The following is a 21195-nucleotide window of genomic DNA, read 5'->3' as shown; positions in this document are numbered from 1 at the left end:
TGGAATGGAAACCTAATACCGGGAACAGCTGTGCAAAGCAGGAGGGTGGATGTCAGCAGCAAAGAGACAGGCAGTGTCTTGAGTGTCTCTACAACGGGGTGCAGAAACAGAAGGGAACCCTCTGTGTGAGGCCAACATAGCACCAGGCACAGCACAGCCCCAGCAAAAGCATCCCTCTCCCCAGCTTTGCTGCGTGATCCAAGGTCTGGGAGGGGACTGAGGAGACAGACCTACAAGGGGCAATGCACATGTGGCCTCAGGGATGTCCCTACAGGGACACTGCAGAGAGCTATCCTGGGTGGGACATGTGGCTCAAGGCTCATTTCTCCATGGAGGGGGAAGGAACAGAGGCCCCAGGGACTTACCTCCTCTGGAGTATGTGATGGAGAGCCTGAACAGCAGAGAGAATCCATGAACTCAGTGCTGCCAGGCAGGGAAGGTGCCCCTCCAGGCGGGGGGTGCACCAGGCATCAACCATGTCACATTCAGCGTCCAGTGCTTTTCACATGCACCAACCCCTGAACACGAAGCCAAGGCAGCTGAGATCAGACCTTGAAAGCAGCTGAGCAGAGAGCCAAGGGGTTAGCACCTCCCCTGTGCTCACATTCCTGCCCTTCTCCAGGGCAGCATCACCCTCCTCTGGTCACCTCCAGGCCCTTGTCACCAGGCACAACAGGTACAGGAGCTGTGCCTGGATGAAAACCACCTTCCTGCACCTCAGGGCAGCACAGCTCTCCCAGAGACTCTCCTGGGTGGTGTCCTACTGCTGCTCTGTGCTGGGATGCATCTCCAGGGCGGACTCCCCAGTGCAGAGGGTGCATATGGGGCTATGTCCACACCTCAGCAGGAATGGGAAGTTCAAGACCCTGCACACTTCATGGCAACACTTACCCAAACGTCTCCAGCTGGGCGCATTTAGGACATTTGTCTTCCCATAAACGGTGACAGTTTATCAAACTCCAACCATCTTTTTGCTTGACCTGATGAATTTAACTTTTATTTACTCTGCTCAGGGTGGTTTTGCTTTTGAGGTAAAGACAAAAGACCCCACCAGGTAAGCTCAGTGCTGGAGCCCCTCGCAGCCCTGCTTTGTGTGAGTTTGTAACCAAATTAAAGCTACAGGGACATTTCAAACCACGTTGCCCACACTGCCCCTTACAGCACAACGTGAGTATTTTCATACCAGACATGACTGCCATGGCATCTGCCCTTTCTCAGCTCCCAGCACATCCAGCTGTACCTCCCCAGCAGATGCATCCGGGGCAGCAGTGGGGCTGCAGCCCTGGCCAGGAGCTACCAGAGAACTTCAGGTACCGGGAACAAGTATAGGGACATATTCAGAACACAACTCTCATGCTGGTTTTTGCATAGGGAAGGTTATTTTTTACCCAAGAGGTGGGATTTAATAACTAAGAAAGGGAGAAGTACAATTATAAGGATAAAATACGTAATTAGGTTCTTCTAATTGGACCAAGTAGAACATCACCTCACACATAATGCTGTATCATGGCTGGGTGATAACTGACTCTATGTTTAGCAGCCAGACTGGCTGCAGAGGCTGTTACTAATTAATGTAATTAGAAAACTCAGACCACAACCACTTCCCCTCAATGACATTAATGGCTACATCCAGTAACGGGTACCTCTCAGTGCAGCAAAACTCAGGGCTTCGACTCGCAGAGCGGTTCTCAGAGGCCACGTTCGCTCTCAGCCCGTTTCCCTGCGGCGTTAGTCCTGTATTGTGAATGTAGCACAAGGCACGTTGATGTATTTTGGTCACTTTATTAAATGAGATATTAAATAGTTTAAGTTTCAACTACTAAACAGCACTTTGAATGGTGAAAACACAGATAGTATATTGTCATACTTGAATGCTTCTTCTCTTTAAAAACACATTTCCAGTCCTTATATATATTACAAAACAGCCTTAGAGGAAGAGGGGACACCTTTTCTATAGTACTTGAGATATTTAATACAGAACTGAAAAGCCATCTAATAGAAACAAAGGCAAGTCTTCACAGCTGTATGATTTCAGCAGCCAAAGCTGGTTGATGGACTGAAACATTACTATACAACTGGGACAAAACATATACAATATCACAATACTAAGCAAAAACGCTTTACATCCAAAGGAATAAACAGGTTACAAAATGTGGAGAATTTAGCAGGCAAAACTGTATTACAAGCAACATTTTTATTCGTCATCTTAAGCCATTTCATCTAGTTAAAACATCAAAAACAAATACAAAAATGAGCCTTTTATTATCTTATTGATGTACGTTCTGTCTTTAAATATTTGTTAAAGCTTGATGTTATACTCAAAGCACATTGTTATGCAGCTAAAATGTCAAGTGAGAAACATGTATGCAAAGTGGTCCAAGGGTTATTTCAATGCTTATCTCTGATTCCTTCTTACGTGGTTAGTCTTCTGTTATCCATAGCTGTGTCCAGAATGAAAAAAAATGTGCCTTTAAATGTTGCCTAAAACTTCCACATTTAAGTCTTTGAGTTACTGTAAAACTCCACTGAACATTCCCAGGTTTGGTAGAAAGGATTTCTCTTACTCACGACACGTAGGAGTATCAGTGAGAGTTGCCCAGAGTACATTTGCCTTCAAATGTTTGTCTCAAAAGTCTCACGTCTTGTTTCTTCTCATGTGAACACGTCTTTCTTTTGCTACCCCCCCCCCCCAATAAAATGGAACTGCAGAACTGGCAAAGCACTCAAACATACTGAGGTTCTCTTGTGGTATCTTGTAATAAGAGTCCAAGACAGCAACTTGTTAGCTGGCTTTGCAACAGGTCAAACAAACTGTTCCGATCGCAAACCAAGTTTCAATTGCCAACTGAATCCTTGTGTAAGATCTGCATATTCAGATGCACAAACCCACTTGTCCATTCAGGGCAAGAACTCAAACTCCTGCAAGAAACTTCCCAGAAACCAAAACACTTTTCAGTTCACGTCAGCAAGTCAGAAGAGTCCAGCAATGGCTGGAGCAAACGCCTCCATCCACTCGCTCCTCCAGAGCTCTCTGTAGTCGATACACCATTGCCTCGATGTTCCTATCACTTACTTTTATCCCCAGATTTACAAACTCTTCTTTTTTGGGGGAGGCAAAGAATCAACCAAACTATATGCAAAGAAAAAGCCTATTTGTAGGTCTTCACAAGAACAGAAACGAGTGGGGAAAGGGAGTGCTAATGATATATAACAAACCAGAAATGTATCCATGGTCTACGCAAAAAGAACCAAAACAGAACAAAACCAAGCTCTTTGTGTATTAATCATGTTTTCACACAAAACGGAAGGGGATGGAGAGGAGTGCATAACCAAAACTCTTACCTAATAGAGGAAAAAGGTATTTTGCTGTTCTGGCAGCTCTGGAAGTTGCAATAGCACTTTTCTTTGCATCAATTTTGTATCAGCAATGGTTCTGCCATTTTAAAGTTGTTTTATGTAACAGGGTTTGACCCTGGCCACCATCCTTATTTTTAACCCCCAAAATACCAGGAATTCAATTGTCTTGGCCTGTCTCCCACTGCCGGCAATGGGAAAAGACAGTAGCACCAGCATTAAGGAGTTAACAGAAATGTGCTTTGTACTGGACTCCACGTAGAGTGAATTCGCATGTGAAGGAAAAACATTTCCAACTAAGATCATCGCTTGTTATTCCATCACATAGAACTGAAAACAAAAAATGGCAGAAGACTGGGGAAGAGCAATCGCTTTCCGCAAGTCACCAGAGTTAAGGCTGTGTACACAGTTTCCATATAACTGCACGACTCAAAAGTTTCAGAGTAGTAGTATTTAAGAATATTGCACTCAATTCTGTTCCAGAGTATTTTTAGTTGCTGTTTCATTCAGCACAGATGATAGAGTACGAGTCCAGACCTCAGTCAAAAGGGAACTAGACTATTTATCTTGTAATATTCCCATTAATATAAAGAAATGGGTAAGCAGAAAAGTATTCCATAATTTGAGGAATCAACTCTAATCAAGAACTCAGCTGTTTACAATTCACATATGGTATATACTGAAACATACAGACCTGCAGTCCTTCCTAAGCTTCTCAAATCTGATGACAGCTTCACAGCCACTAAAAGCAAGCATAGGAGTTTAGACAGGAAACCTGTGGAGATGCTACTGTTACGGGAGGACTTGTTTTCACTGAAAACAACTTGTTATCTCCTGTACTCAACATATGTAAGAAGATTCTAGGCAACATCACTGACAACAGGGAAAACATTATGTCCTAGTTAAACAAAGCTGAAACGCTAATATGGAACGTGGCATTAAAGGGGACCAACCAAACTATTTTTTACCTTTTTTACAGTTGAGTTCTGTTAAGCCATTGATTCCTAAAAAAATAAAAGTTCTTTCTCTGATTTTAACAATCCTTTAGGCTTTTAGTGCAAAATCACATTGATTTCCCTTGGGAAGGCCCTGGATTTTTGCCTCTCATTGGGGGTGGTGCTCGTTGTAATGGTGGTGGCTGCATACCACCAGACACTGACTGATACATTCCTCTCATATCTATCTGTTGGTAGTTGGAAGGATTCATGATTAAATTTGGAGGCTTTGGCATCATGAGGTGACTCATTGCTGCTTGCTGGTACGACATCTGCTGCTGCTGCTGCTGATTGTACTGCTGCTGTAGTCTTCTGTTCATAAGTATCCTCTGAACGCAACTGATCAACTGTGAAGGGAAAGTAGAGCTGTTGTAAGTGCCTGTCTCAGTGCTGCAAGTATCAAGTTCAGAGTTAAAATCAATTAGTTAGGGATAGGGTGGCTGAAGAAAAAAGCACCATTGTTATCACCATCACTAATGTGATGGTATTCACAAGTTGATGACTGTAGAAACCATTTAGTAACACCATTTAAGGCTAAGTTCTCTTAATGACTTGCCTATTGTATTGCTTGCAGCATTAGGTAAGTTGCTATGGCAACATGCACTATACTGTGAAATTATTCCCAGGTATAAGTTACAACATTATTTGTCAGACACCATTTATCTTCCGTTCCAAAGTGCTGCGTGCAGACTGTCACTAAATGTTTGCTTGCCTAAGGAAAAAGTCTTCCCATTGACATCATGTGAGCGTCTTTCAGATTCTGCAGAATAATTCTAAGATGAAAAGCCATTACCAATACTGTCTGAGATTTGTGTTTCATGAAGTTGGTTTCTGAGCTCTCTCTGGGAATCAGGTTTCTCTTTAAGCCTCGTGACCTTCAAGCAAACTACTCCAACAGAAAAATCTGGTGTTTCTTTTTAATGAACTTCTCATGGATTCTCCTTTGACCAGGCTGAGCAATGCAATCCAACACACTGCAGAAGCCACCATTTCCCCACTTCACAATGCCAGCAAATACCTGGCCCACTGAAACACATGTTCTGCGGGTACGTATTTATCTACCTAAACGCCTACTCCGGTTTTATGAACACACACATACACAGTCCACACTCAACATCCCGGGCCACACATGGACAGTTGGTCAAATAGGCAGGAGATACTTTACCATTTGTTGTTTAGTAAGGACGTCGTTATAGATGGCTTCTCGGCGCTTGACATCAAGCTCCTGGCTTGCCTGCCTGCTTAGTGCCAGGGCCTGTACTTGGCTCTCCGTGAGGGTTACGTTTTCTTTCCACTGAAAAGGAGAAAAAACAAACCTTATGGGCACTACTCATTTAACAGCAGCGTAATGGTCTTGCATTATGTTCAGAGTTCCATCAGGAGTTAAAACACATCCCAGTTTCTGATACATGCAAAGTTATACTTCACCAGAATCAGAACTATGAGTTACTAGTTCTTCTAACTGCTAAGTAAGGTAATACACCTCTTGACTATTAGAAGCAAGTGAGAAATACGGCAGACCTTGATAGATAAGAACAAGCTATAGAAAATACATCTTATTTATGCATAAGTATTATTCTCATTTGTAGAAAACCAGCATTTTCAGAGTGCGGCAAATAATTATGGATCTAAGCTGCCAGTCCTCTAAAGCTCTGTCATTTAGATACCATTGAGGGTTACTACAAGCTGCAGGGATAAAGGTCAATACAACCTGGAAATGATACTCATTAATAATGAAATTGATTAGCTGAATGACTATATACAATAGTCATTTCTTTCTCTGACACTATTGCACATTTTCCCCGTGTCCTGACCTAAACCAACAGTTATCCGTTTCACTCACTATGGCTGAAATGATGTCTTCAAGGGGCTGAATTCTTGCTGCAGTTACACTGTTGGTTGCTTCCACAACTTTCTCTCTTCCTTGATTAATAAGGTCCTGAGGAAACACCAGAAATTAATTATAAAGCACAGGTACAAAGAACACGTTCGTCATCCTTTTATAAGTTTTATTAATTTTTACATTTTGTACCTAGACTTCAATTACCTTTTCCTCTCCGTTTGCACAAGTCAGTGAGTCTAAGCGTCCACACAAGTGAATTTCAGCACAGAGTAACTGAATAGCATGAATAAATCTGCCACCTCATACAGCGGGAAGTATTGGTAAAAAGCCCTTCTTGTACCCAAAGGTTTCCAGATCATAAAAGGAGCATGCCATTTCTACCCAGGCAAATTTTCTGTGGTACTGGCTTTGATGCTGTTACACTTTCAACTCATTCTGTGTGCTCAAAACATTACCTATTATGTTAAATTATCTGTTTTAGCATAGTACTGGCATATATTGTGATTATTGCTCAGGTTTCCCTCATCTAGAAACTTTTTCAGAGGTTTTCAATTCTTTAGCACAGGCTCTCCCCAGGCTCTGGTAGGTATCCAAGACCTACTCTGATAAGAACTGTCAACGGTGCTTCACATTCTGCAGTTCATAGCATGGCATCTTATTAGGAAGAAACACCCTCAGCTACTTCAGCTAAGAAGGTAGACCAGGACCTGAGATGACTGAGGAACAGAGCATAGAATCATAGAATAGTTAGGGTTGGAAAGGACCTTAAGATCATCCACTTCCAACCCCCCTGCCATGGGCAGGAACACCTCACACTAAACCATGCCACCCCAAAAATACTGCTAAAATCTCTGTGTAAAACTTCCATTTTTATCCTGCATGTAAATGATGCATTACCTCAACTTGTAGCACATTCAGATCTTTTTAAGAAGTAAAAAATCCCAAGCCTTAAATTAATTAATTGCTATTTATGAGCAACCCAAGAGAAACAAGCATGCTCTCTATTCTCTGATGGGTTATGATGGCCCACTCAAAGCTGACTCAGGAACTAATGGAGTTGTTTCAAGAAACAAAATAGCAAAAGATTCACTCTTTGGCAGCTTTTAAACCACCTGTTCCACACTATTTTAATCACTTCCGCTCAGTACAGGGATTATGGGTTCTTTCCCATTCCTTCTTGGGCAGAAGGCAGATGGAGGCAGAAAGCTAGATGTGGTAATTAATGTCTGCAAAGAATGCAGTTAACCTTCCAGAATCCTGAGGTACTACTACACAGGTATATGTGCCTACAAATTAGACTTCACTATAGCCACACACAAAAAAAGCCCTTTTAAAAATAGGATACAATAATGTAAATATCAAGATGTTCAACAATGACATTATCCATTATGGGTGACAGAAAGAAAACATGTATGCTTGGAGCAACAGAAACATGTTACCCTACTTGGACTGGTACCTACCTCCAGCTGCTGATTACTCATGGCTGACAGAGCACCCAAATTGAAAGGAATATATGGAGTTTGAGAGTTGAAGTTTGTGGGAAGCATATTGGTCCCAGCTGGCATGTTGAAACGCATGGTCAAGCCCTTAAAGACACAAAATGCACTTACATTAGAATAACTCTGATAATTCATGGTCTTCTATAATGACCCATGAGATACCACCCACAGACAAACCAGACTGTGGGAAGACTACAGGCCCTGCACACTGCCCATGAAGGCCAACCTCAATATATTGAAGACCCTTTCCAAACCTCAACTCAGAAGGACGTTTTAATCAAAGAAGAACCAAAGTTCTAGACTTCACTAATACCAGAATTTAGCTCAATTATTTGGCACACTAAGAAAAGAAAATGACCAAGGCTGATCAGTATATCTTAAATTAAGGTTAATTTTTATACTGCAAACCCACTACTTTATGCTGAGTTTGACCTGACTCTAATCAAATTTTGATGAAGTGAAATGCATAATTTATAAATAAATTATAAATATAAAGCTCATCTCCCATATGGATTTCTCATAGGGCAATTTTAGTGCTTATGGTATTATGTATCTTCCTATTTCTTCTCCCTCACAAAACCTTTTTCCAATACTCCATTTCATTTGTCATTTGTTCACTCATGATGGTCACTGGCAATTTATACTCTGACTTTTTGTACTTTCAGATGACTGCTCAGATCTGAATACCAAACTTGGCCTTTCCAGGAATTTTCTATTAGACTCCAGTTACACCAAGTTATCATATTCCTTTTACAGTAAAAGATCCCAAACCTGTAGCCAATTTACCATTTTATTCATTCTGCCACCTGCTTAAATATCAAATAAACAAGACACAGGGAATAACAGGGACGACAAAAAAGCACAAGCTTTTTCTCATATTGTAAACCTGATCAGTTTTACCTTCTTTTCTGCTTCATATTCTGCCCATGCTGCCTTCCTTTCTTCTTCAGTGAGTTCCTCTTCCTCCTTATGGTCCAGGAGTGAATCATGTTCGTGATATCCAACTATATACTCTTTATGGATTTGAAGCAATTCGGCCAGAATTGTATCCTGTTCAAATGAAGAGACAACAAAATGAGAAGACACTCAAGAGCTCTACTCTGTTTATTCCTTGTGCATTCCCAACTTACTGCTCCGACCCCATTTCACAAAGAGCAGCTCAGACCACAGAGAAGCAGAATTTCAAAATCACTTCAAAGTACAGTTTTCCTCAGAGGGAGGGTAATGGATTAACAATCTGTTACAGAGATGACAGTCCAATCACTTAATGAACCACAGGAATGCACTTGGATTCCACAACAATAAATGTACTTTAAGAACCTAAAAAGAATGGAATGTGCTCAATGATTTTTCCTTTGCTTAGGCTGGATACCTGAGAGGACCTATCAATAATCTGCATTTACCATATGGAAAGAACACCTCTACTGCATTTAAAACGCTAAGTAGTACTTTGGTCAATCAACTGCTCATCAGCATTCAACAGAAGATACACGTCAAGATAAACCCATCTGGGCTAAGAAAGGTCAAATCACTGCTATAAACTGGGTTTGATCAGCAGGTTGCAATTTAGACCTCTATAATCCACAATACCCCTAACACTTTACTGCTTTTAAGGTTTACAAAGATATTTACTATGTCCTTTATAATGGCAAACTATTGTGAAAGTTTTGTCCACAAGCATAATATACATTTATATACATGCATCTGTATTTATGTATACACATGTATACACACACATGTATCTGTATTTATATCCAATATAGCTCAGCATTCAGTCTAAGATTCCTAATACAAAAAATGATACGTAAATCCTCTTAGTGTTTTTTGAATGCAGAGTTACCACCATGTTGAACAGTCCCTAAATGAAACAAAACCAAACTAGATGCTAAGCACAATATTAAGTTGCTACTGCCCTTGTTCCAGACTGCAGATGCCACATGACCATAGATCGTGGTCCCAATGAAAAACTGATATAAAAACAGACAGAGAAAATGAATGTGAAAAGCTGATGTTGCCAGGTAGGTAGTAATGGGTTTGCAGAACTCATTCTCCCTGAGTCAACATTTCAGTCTCTACAAAGTATTTTCAAAGATGACGCCTCACTGTGTTAAAACAAAGGTAATGCTGCGATGATGAAGGAACACACGCTCTACAAGACTGCTAAACCCCACTCATGCCGCACTGCAGGAAGCCCCTTTTGGAGACCATTATTGGACATGGTTTATTTTTAAATGCACTTGTACCACGGATGAGCTTGCAGAATTCAGAAAGCCCCAATACACCCCAGCACTCAGACAAAGGTTCATAATACAAAAACATTACCTCACTGAACTTTTGGGCCACCCCTGAAATGAATTACAGTGAATACACTGAATACACTTCTTGCAGTACACGAATACGTACTCCACATGGTGCCCTTACTCTGAAGGCATTTGTACAAACAGGAATAGGAACTGTCCTACCCTGATATTTTATGATCTAGACAGAACAATGATTGGAAAGAATGGCTTCTACCCACAAGCAAACAGATTTTTGCAACACTGGGAACTGCATGTGCTAGTCCTGACCAGTGGTTCTGTCACAACAGGTACAGAAGGTTGGTTGTTGCTTGCATGTGTTTAAAACTCCATTATGTTAACCCATTATGTCTTTGGTTCATCCTTCTATCTGGTCTCACTAAATCTGAATCAATGCTTTCATCACTAGCTCCTCAACACAACATTCAATGTAGTATCTGCAGGACTAATGGGCACAAGGACAAAATGGTGGTTTTGGGGTGGTGGGAGACAAGGCAGAGCAAGAAAAAGGATGCAGCAAGAGGATATGACTAAAACATCTAGAGGAAGTAGGTGAAGAAGTTAAGCAAGCTAACACAACTGAAGTGCTCTCAGCATACCATAGCTGTACATCAGCATGTGAGCGCTCCCGGACATGCATATGCATTAACTTCCATGGTAACACTACTATTGAAAACAATACTGATATATAATCCACACTCAGGCAGCCAGCACAGCCTTCAAAATGTGGTTTACATTACATCCAACTGTGTGTTTGCTTTTCTTTGTCTAAACTTTATTTTGCATTAACTTTAATGATGGAGCTTGAAAACTGGGATGTGGAAGGTGCTGCCATTGAGTTTGTTTAATTTTACAATGATAAAACCAACTACCTCACACACACACACAAAAAAATCATCAGAATAAGTATTCCCTTTCCTTTTCTTAGCCTGTTGGTAGAACAATGGTTATCAACTGGTTTATTCAGAGGGAATCCTGGTGAGGAATGAAAATATGAAGAGATACTGAAAAAAAAAGGCTCTGAATTTTAAAACAAGGTTTGCCTTTTTAAAATCCTGATGGAAGGGACATGCTATGGAGAGATAAATGTATCAAAAAGGAAATCTTCCATGAAGGACTATGAGCTCTGCTGTAATTCATAAACAAGTTTTTCCTCAACCAATTGAACATTTAATACCAGGGTTAAAAATAAAAATGAATTTAAATAAGCAGCAAATTATTCTGATTGAGATCAACAGCCTTCCAAATTCAAGACTTATCCCCCAGTACGGAACTACAGTAAAACACATGCCCTGGCTACGTCCTGAGGTAGTATAAAGTAATGATATCCTATATCCAACTGAATCCCAACTATTATTTTAATCTGCTTTTCCCATCTGCATTACATGACCTCAACCAAGCCAAGTTTTCATTCCACATAAAAACGTGACTGTGACTCCAATCCACTGAACACACTGATGTGGGGAAGAATGAATAAGCAAGGAACAGAGGATGCAAAGTACCAGCTCCGAGGGACAGGCAGTGCCCCATTTTGTCATTGCCCAGCTCCTACCTCACCCACACTGGTCTGAAACATGTAGTGCACTGGCCAAGGCAAGCCACAAGTATTGCACTGATCACTGAGTCCAGCTATCAGTGCTTGTGATGAAAACCCTTCTTCCTGTTAGCTGCCACCAGCCAAGGCTCCCCCAGCACACGATCATCTGGGAGCTTGAGTGTTAAGAGGCTGTGAGAGCCTAAGTTAAGAATTTAAACCAAACCAAACCAAACCAACAAAGCAATAGCCCAGTCATAAATCAGATTGATTAAAAAAAGGCACCAGATCCACTGTTAAATTCAGAGCAAAGTAAAATGTAGCACCCAAAATACAATCATAATAAACACAATTTCTCACTTTACACCATCTTTTCCTTTTGAATTGCTACTCTACAGAAATTATAACAAAAACTGCTTATACCTGTGGTCCGTGTTAGATACTGAGTCACTACAGCCGCATAAAGCTCATGGCCCATATACACTAATTATTTCTAGACTTAAATACAGCAAATTTGACTGATTATTCAGATTCAAGACACCCGTTCACCTTTTTTGGACTGAATTTCTAAAGCAGTGCTTTTCAACTCTGCAAGGATTGCAGATGAATGAAATCAAGCAGTGGAAGTTAAGACCAACTTAGTAATTCATGTGAGCAACATTCGTAATACAAATACTTTGTTAAAACCAAATATTCACATTATTTAAGGGTGTTTCAGAGGGTAAGGGCACTATGAAGTTATGTGCACTCACTGGCAACCTGAAGGTTTTGTTCGGACCACAAAGGGCAGAAAACTGCTGCTGAAATTAAAACTGGACATGAAAATTTGATAAGCTTCCAGGAACACTGCACACTGCACATCCGCCATTGACTTCTACGTGAAACATTCAACATCTTTCCTCTTCCTTCTCTACATATACGATTCCTGGCTGCAGACCTAAAGAACCTTCCTGTTGTGGGGTGTCACTGTAGTCAAGATGTTCTAGACATCCAGCAGAAAACCTATTCTCCCTCCAAGTTTTCCCACATTTGTGCTTACATGGCTGGAGAAAAGATGGAACACATTTCACCTCCTTTCTATTCAGAATTCCCATGCTTTGAAGGGGGCAATTCTAAAATGCTATTTTCAAGCGGCTTTGCACCCATGTTCCAAGGGTTAACGTGCATTCAAAACGTTTGAAAGAACAGATATTTGAGAATACCTGTTCAGAGCCTAGCTCTATCTCCACCATTAGCGCACATCTACGCTTTAAGTATATTTATGTCTTTTTACTGTGCATTTCAGACCAATGCTAAGGATTACAAAGGTAATCCCTTACTTTACTGTCTGCACAACAGTAAAATTACACCATGATAACACTGTTCAACAGACTATGCTTTGAAGATGTAAAAAGAAGCCTGAAGACAAAGAGAGACAATTACACACAAAACCTGTAAAAGGCAGAACTAAAGCCTTCTTTTAGCCTAAATGCCTATTCTGCTTTGCTGGTAATTATATAGGAAGAGATCAGTCTTTGTAAGCAAGGGATAGACAGCTCAGTGATGGAAGAGTAATACAGGTAAAGCTGCAGTGGCCTTTGTTTCCAGCCTAGAGCTGCAGAGATCAGGTTGGGTGTGCTGAACTTACCCTGAACAAAGCATCAGAACATCATGCACCATCATGAAAAGAAAACTTTAATCCCCAAATGCTGTAAAATTAATCTATGTTACAATAAAATGTTTTCATAAGCGTATCAACAGTCTTTTTAATACACTCTTTGCTATGAGTGTGTTAAATTCATTTAATTGTTAAAAAGTTTTATAAAGGTAAATCATGCATCTCTGCTAAAATTACACTGAAATAAGGATTAGTCAACTTTTTGGATCAATAACCTTAAGAATAACATCCACTGCACTATTTCCTACAGCTGATACTTGCTTTTGATTATTTATGTAGGATTTTAGGGAGTTGAATAGCTCAGAAAAAGACAGAATAGGAAATAGAACTTAAATATTATAAATAAGGTATGAGCCAGAATTCAATTAAACAGATGACAGGAATCCAAGAAGGAGTCACTGCAACTACTGGGCTAGCTCAGGTTTTGTGTGCAGAGCAAGAATCTAACTGTGGATAACATGAAAGTAAATTATCCCACTCAGCTGAACTGCACAGGGAAGACAAACACAGCCAAAAATAATAACAATAAAAGCAGGATCATCAAAATAGTAAACATAAGCACCAAATGAAATGGAGTTCTCTGACATAAAGTCCTTTGTGACCATGTATTACCTTGGCACTAAGCACTGTCCATCCAGGCAAAGCAGGTCAATGCCCAACCAGCAGAGAAGTCACCTTGAATGTAATTATTCACTTGGCATCCCCCCTGGGCTGAACTACCCATTATTCATCCATGGTAACTCGCCACTCGTGTGTATTTGATGGCCTTACAGGACACACTCCGCTCCTGCCTCAGACTCCCTGCCCAAAGCCCATATCGCAATCAATACCTGACATGGTGACACCTGATTTTTATTAACACTCCTAGAAACACTTCCCCCCCCCCAGCATTTTAAAGAGGTTTTCACCACAACCACACCAATGACGCATGAAACCATCAGCTACATTGCATGCCACAGCCTACTCTGCCAACCCATGCTGGGCGCTAGGTACATCCTCCACCACTTCACACCTCCAGCTCTCAACTCCAGCATCATTCTACACTACCAGGACTAATTCAGAGGGACAAAGAAAAGGAAAGAGTATTTGGGGGTTAATGGCTGGCTTCCCATATTCCATGAGGCTATTAGGAATGTAAAGCCCTGCTCTCAACAAATAAATACAGAAACTGCTAAAACAAGATTAATCTACAAGATGATTTGTAGGGATTCTAATCTAGGGATTAGAAATTTGTACACAGTGTGTACAAAGACACACATCTTTCAATGGACAAAATTCCAGCCGATACTATTTGCTAAAGCCATGTAAAAAACAAAGAGAATTCCAGTACAGAGATTTGATCTATTTACAGCCAGGGACTTGGCTTAAAAGCTTGCATTGATCTTAACTTACATAAACCTTACACTGATGGTTGGAAGGGAACTAATATAGAACCTAATATTTCAAACAATGATAATATGAGCTTGGAGTTTATAATCTTTCTCTTTTACATTATAGTTCAATCATTAATTGATTTATTATTGTAAAAGAAAACAAGTAACTCTCAAAACAGAATTACTGCATTGGGCTGATCACTGCTTTGAGTGAACATGCTCAGCTGCTTCACAGCTTTTCAATCTGGTTTCAGTTTCTTAAAAATAAGCAGCAGTAACAGCAAAGGGCGATGCGTTACCTAGGAGTCTGTGGATCACAGATGTACATGGCATACAGGAACTAAGACCATAAAAAAGATCAAATAAATACTATTAATTACAACCTAAAGGAAGATGTTTTAGGAGGGAATTTTTGCCTAAATTTGCCCAAATAAAAATGAACAGCATAGTAAAAAAAGGTAGAATCAATTTTTCTGTTATCTACAGTTTCCTGCTTACAGTGAGAAACACTGCAATAAAAAGAGGCTTAGGTGTAGTCATTAAAGTTTGTTTTCAAGGCTTTAAAATGCATGTGCAACAGCTACTAACACTTAGAGAACTAACACTTCCTAAATCCCCCCGGCAGCTGCACCGACGCTGTAGGTGGTCCAAGAGACTGTTTCAGAGAGTGGCTTAACTATTAAGAACGCCAGTGTGATGCCTGACCACGATCTATTACATGGTATCACAGTCGTCTACAGACAGTCTAGAATGGAAAACATAACATTTTTCCTTGGAAATGAACAGATTTACAAACTGGAATCCGTTCCTCCCAACATACACTGTATAACAACCTAAACACAGTAGTAACTTAGAAATTTAACCATTTAACTATGGGCCACACATTTACGTGTTACTGTTTACTAGTTATTCACCCAGTAAAAGAAGCAAAGACAGCTGCCCAACAGCTTAATGATGAATTAGTCTTTAGCAGACCACATCCACAAGAATATATAAACTAGACAAAGTACAAAAGCATAGCCTCATCTTAAATAAAACTGACTTGGAAAAGAATAATGAAGTTCCTGGATCAGTTATTATTTTCCCTGAAGTTTACTCCTGCCTGCCTGTAAAATGTACAGGTTTTAGTTTTAAATTCAGTTAAGAAATTTTTCAGTTCCTGAAGAATCACAAAGGCTAACGAACCACTACGCTTCTGCACGGTGGTTCATTATCCAGAGCAGTGACAATGAACCACTGCTACACATGCCACATCCATTACAAATAGAGTTAGGCAGGCCTCACTGAAAACAAACCACTATGAACTTCAAAGTTCATTTAGCACCAACTCACTTAGATGTTAATTGAATCTTGGTTTCCACAGCTTCCTGCAGTAAAACTTCTATTCACTCAAACTGTGTGAAATAGTATTTTTGTTTGTTCCGATTTAAAACTGTCTTTTAACTGAGGATCCTTTTCTCACACAGGTAATTGCACTGAAGGGAAACTCATTACCCAGCTCGTTATACCATCCGTTGTATTTATTACATATTTTACTGTGTTTCCTGCTATTCAGCTCCATTCAAAGTGAAGAACGCTGCTCTGAGGTGAAAACACAGCACTCTTCTTCGAAGATCAAATACCCCATGTCCTTAAACAGATGCAAGTTATTTTTGCAGCATGGAATTCCTAGTGATATGCATCAACTTACTTTTGGCAGCATTGGTGTAACTCTCTTCTTTTTCTTTTCTGAATTAGGATCATCTAGCAAATCTGGCTCGAAGGTGTACAGCTCTGTAAGCTCATTCATAGTAAAATGACGTTCCACTTGCTGCTGGTCGACAACCCGGAAAGACAACGACTGCTTTGTTACCTGACGATCATAGATCTTGTCTTCCATTGTTCCCTGAAAACCCAAAGACATATGTCATCTGACTGAGAAACGTATTTTTTCATTAGTGTTTTGAACAGATCTGGTTTTGCTTCAATTCCCCAAAGTAGGATTATGCCAAAAAAAATGGCAATTTCCTCAACATGTACCCTATTTTGCTGCTTTGAGCAGCCTGCATAAAGGAAAACAGATACCATACCACTGGGGTGGAGAGGAGAAGGAAGAGAAGCAGTCAAGTCTAATTCATCACAGCTGTGTATGAGAAAATTAGATCCTTGATGAAAAAAGGAAAATTACTTTCTCTTTTTTTTCCTAAAAAGATGATGACTGTGAGAAGTATGAGAACAGCACAGCCTGTTCTGAACACGGTAATTTAAAAAAGATCTCGGTGGTTCAGAAGTGCACAAGTACAAAAATAGACTGAAGCCTGAAGGAAAAACCCATGTCTGACAGTAGTGTGTCACAAAAAGTAATCCATTTAAATTGGCAAGTAAATAGTGACATGATCAAGAGTTAAGTACTGTTACTGGGAAAAGGTCTGCAGTTGATTCTGTAATAGCTGAAGAAACAGAGGATGACACAAGGTACCTCCTAACAGAAATAATGGCATTATACTTTAAAAAAATCAGAATCATTACACATCTTCAATTGGTGATGAGAGTGGGTGAAAACAGGTTTTCAAATCATGGCTGGATGCCTCTTTATAACAAATCCTTTAGCTGCCTGTGTTTTCATTCCAGTTGGACTGTCAGGGGCTCACATCCTCTACAGTGTCTTTGATTTAGGCTTTTTAGCGGTGTGCAAATGACAAGAGCTGAGAAGACTCTTCTGAGTCTGGATGTGTGAATTACTGCTAAAATTCCAGAATCTGGGTTACACAAAAAGCCAATGTGGGCTTAACAGGAAATAATTTCAGTTGTTATTTATTTTGCCCATCTTCCAAGAGCTTTCTTCAGTGGCCATATACTGCTGTCAGCTTAAGGCTGGAAGATGACTGTTTCAGTGTGGACTGCTGCAGGCTTCAACCCAGGTCCAAGCAGTTACAGTTCACAAATCTGACTGCAGGACCAGAGGATCACAAAAATAGCAGTCAGAAACCTACCTGAGCCAAAAACCTGTACACAAACACAGGTTTGTTCTGCCCAAAGCGGTAAACCCTGAAAATACTCTGGATGTCATAGGATGGGTTCCAAGACGCATCAAAGATGATTACTCTGTTAGCAGCAACGAGATTAATTCCGAGGGAACCTGCTTTGGTGGATATGATAAACAAGCGGCCTCTGGAACAGAGAAAAGTTGCAAAATGTCAGTATTTTGGAAACCAGTTATTGCTCCCACGTTGCTGTGTTACTGTGCAGTTGTTCACACACTGGAATAACTCAAAGACTTCGTTAAAACACTGCATTAAGCATAAAACAGATGCAGATTTACAAGGACAACACTTTGAGCAAAATGTACACTCCCAGAGATGCAGATCAGGGCCCTTTTGCAAACCAGCTCTTACTGGTGGGGAAGAAAAAATTGTTGGGTTTGCATTTTCAAACTCTAATAAAATTAGTTATATCAAATTAAAGCATAATTTTAAACAGGCATATCCCATGCTATTGAAGCTTTTTCCTGGCTAGCAAACTTTCAGGATAACTCTGGAATGACACCGTCTCTTTGATGTATCTGCTTTTTTTTGCATACTATCTCAGTTGAGTTTAACTTAAAATGAGTTCGACATGCACCTGACAGAACAAACTATTTAACATTATAAATGACTGCCAGATAACTACGTATTTTAATTTTTAAATATATCTAGGAAGGTGAAACTCCTTAACTTCATTAAACTTACACAAATTTGTATCTATTTACCTATCCAAATCAGACTTGAAAGTCCCATTTTGTATGAGCAATGGACGGCTGGGAGACAATTCTGGAGACAGCTAAGAGAGTTATATGCTTCTGACTGTCCAAGTGACTGCTGTCTCCTGGCCAGACTCCACAGGGCTCTGACCTTCTTTGCTCCTTGTATCCTTTTAGGTAATTGTAATTAAAAAGATTCTCTCTGACCCCAAGTGTTTAAAAGCTAAGTAAGAATGAAAACAGCACGGAAATACTGAACAAGTATTGATCAGCAGAAATGGAAATAATCTCAGGAAATCAGAAACCTATTGTTGTTTATACAAGTTCTGCACTGGACAACACTGCGACATTCAGTCTCTAGCCTTAAGAGGTTATTACACTAATACAAATAGCAAAGAACTACAGAACAAAAGAGAGAAGTGGGAAAATTAAGCATATATATATACGCTTATATATATACACACACACATATATATCTCAGAAGAGATCTCACCTCACATTAGTTTCATCATTAAATTCCTCAGCCCATTTCTTTCTTGACTGAGCTGTAGTTGAACCATCTAAGCGATAGTAATCAATGTTTCTGAACCATTTGCCTTCACCTACAGATTTAACAGTCAAACAATTAAAATGCTGATTGCATAAATAACCAGACTGATAATACTGGATATACACAACTCCAAATAGTAAAAGAACAAATATGGAACATAAAATGCACTTCTCTCTGGCATTTTAAAACAATGAAAGAAGACTCTAGGTTATTCAAGATAGAGAACATTTCTGGAGGATACAGGTGCTTGCCACAGGCATGCCTTGAAAATGATGCGATACAGCCTGCATAGCTGTATATAAATATATGTAAGGTGACATATATATAAATATAAAACATGTAACGTGACAGAAAATAATAGCAACAACATTTGTGACGACGATGATCATCCACAAGCCCTCAATAGCTTCTACAAACCCTAAACCAATATTGTCTAAAATGATCCAAAAAAAGACTAAGATAGATGTTGTCAATATTATTTCAGGTTGCAAAAAGTACCCAGCATTTATCCCTATTTGTTTCTTCTGATATTACTTCTTACAAAAAGATCAACTGATATGAAATAAAACTCCTCAAAGCAGTTTTAGACAGATTGGAATTTAAATATACCCAATTATGATCAAATTAATTTCCAAGATTAATTTTAAATTGAAGTATTTGAAAAGGCCTGAGCTTATGTGGGGTAGTTCCTCTTATTTTTCACTATTTCTAGTTGTAGAGGCACATTTGCAAAGATACACCTTAACTTGAGCCAAAGTTCATTTCAAAATGTAACTACATGTACTCTTTAGGCATTACAGTACTAACTGTGCTTTTAAAACTGATTGGTGTAGTCTGATGTTACATGATTAGTCTAAGTAAGCCTCTCCCATACAAACAGTATTCGGAAGTAAATGCTGCAAAGGGCATTTCAAAAGGCAATGTCTGATCATTTGGGAACTGAAACTCAGAAAAATCTCTTTATTACCCTGTAAGTTATGGATACTTCTTACCAGATGGGGAAAACATAATTACAGCTGACAGAGGATTTTATCCCTTCCCCACTTCACACGTAACCTCTCATCTTCATCAGCCATCGAGGTACAGAAACACAAACCCCACCATGCCATCAATGATAACAAAACAGCATTTTTTAGGAGACAGCACTGCTCAGTGTAATTACATTATGACAAAGAGATTGTTGAGTTGTATCAGGAAGGCCTCTATGTGGTGAATCTTGCTACGATACACAGTCTAAGTCCTTAACAAAAGAACAACCACAAATAAAAAACCCTACCCCTTAAAACATTGTACCACACTAAAGGCACAAACTCCATAGAATACAGACAGCTGATAACATCTGAAGATGACAAATGTTCAGAAGCTAAGGAAGCAACAGATCTGTGACGGACAGTTGAGACCTTCACCAAATGAGTGTCGGTATCACCAAGCCACGCTGCTCTTACACAACTGTTCAACATGTTTACACTTAGATATTTGAAAGGAATTCAGATTCAAAGGAATTTTTCATTCCAGATGTACTGGGAACTGAAACTTTACATAAGGATGAACTGCAACATCAGGAGCTCTGGAAGGATCTGAGAGTGAAAAGAAAAAACATCCTATGCAAGAGGACATGGCTCCCTAGTGAGAAATTCCTTGCCATTTGAGCATCGCTAGGATAACAATTAATACAGTACTTTGCTTCCTTTTGAAATACATAAAATAATCTACCGAAGAACACTTGAAGCCTAAATTCACATTTTGCATGTTCTACACCCTGTTTTAAAGCAGTCTGACTTCCTTTCATTAGCTCACTCCCAGTAGGAAGGATCAGAATTTGCCATGCATCGGCATGTAACATCACAAAATGCCTTCTCTCCTTTCAAATGATGAACATTTAATCTGTTTAGGCCATATTAGGCATGGATGATAACAGAATGAAATCAAAAGTGAATCCATAATGGGACAGCAGAGACCACCTGCAGAGGAGACCGATAATCCTGCCAACTTCAGGAATAGTACAGAGCATACAGTACTTCTGATGAAAACAATTATTTCAGATCTGTTCCCTCTGGACTGAAGAAAGACTTGTGACACCCACCTTTATAAATGGGCTTCTCAGTTTTCTCCCTGTTGGCCAGCTCCAGAAAATCTTCTATCAAATCCAGAGATATTAGGGACTGGCTAAACACTAGGCTGAAAACAAACAGGGAAACACAAAATTGACCTCTGAGGTTATCTGAATTATTGCATTGCTTTATTTTTATTCCCTCCTCACTCTGAGACTACCTTCGAAACAGACAGCCTTTCCAGACACAGAGGAAGAGTTTTGTGGACTACACATGCATTGTATGGGAAAACTCACTGATAAAAATGAATGTAGCATGCACGTT

The 21195-nt window shown here is 39.8% G+C and overlaps 1 protein-coding gene across 9 annotated transcripts in view; it reads right to left on the bottom strand.

Annotated features, from left to right (window-relative positions):
- Positions 1-1766: 1766 nt before the first annotated feature.
- ATRX (ATRX chromatin remodeler) overlaps positions 1767-21195 on the bottom strand; it is an 80665-nt gene continuing 61236 nt past the window's right edge. For 8 of the 9 annotated variants that reach the window (XM_057400424.1, XM_057400441.1, XM_057400414.1 and 5 more), the window contains 9 exons: positions 20904-20998; positions 18764-18872; positions 17525-17702; positions 16243-16437; positions 8592-8741; positions 7653-7778; positions 6193-6288; positions 5515-5643; positions 1767-4696 (listed from right to left, as the gene is read on the bottom strand). In XM_057400424.1, the coding sequence (XP_057256407.1) occupies positions 4418-4696; positions 5515-5643; positions 6193-6288; positions 7653-7778; positions 8592-8741; positions 16243-16437; positions 17525-17702; positions 18764-18872; positions 20904-20998 (1357 nt within the window). In that variant the 3' untranslated portion in view covers positions 1767-4417. Of the gene's footprint in view, positions 4697-5514; positions 5644-6192; positions 6289-7652; positions 7779-8591; positions 8742-16242; positions 16438-17524; positions 17703-18279; positions 18441-18763; positions 18873-20903; positions 20999-21195 lie in introns of those variants that run through there. The other variant, XR_008971106.1, reaches the window with a different exon arrangement.

This window comes from Pezoporus wallicus, unplaced genomic scaffold, assembly GCF_028554395.1.
Source record: "Pezoporus wallicus isolate ANWC-B61680 ecotype Strahan unplaced genomic scaffold, APGP_CSIRO_Pwel_v1 contig_8803, whole genome shotgun sequence".
In the NCBI taxonomy this organism is placed as follows: Eukaryota; Metazoa; Chordata; class Aves; order Psittaciformes; family Psittacidae; genus Pezoporus; species Pezoporus wallicus.
The sequence above is the reverse complement of the archived record's forward strand: the minus strand, read 5'-3'. Positions and strand labels throughout refer to the sequence as shown.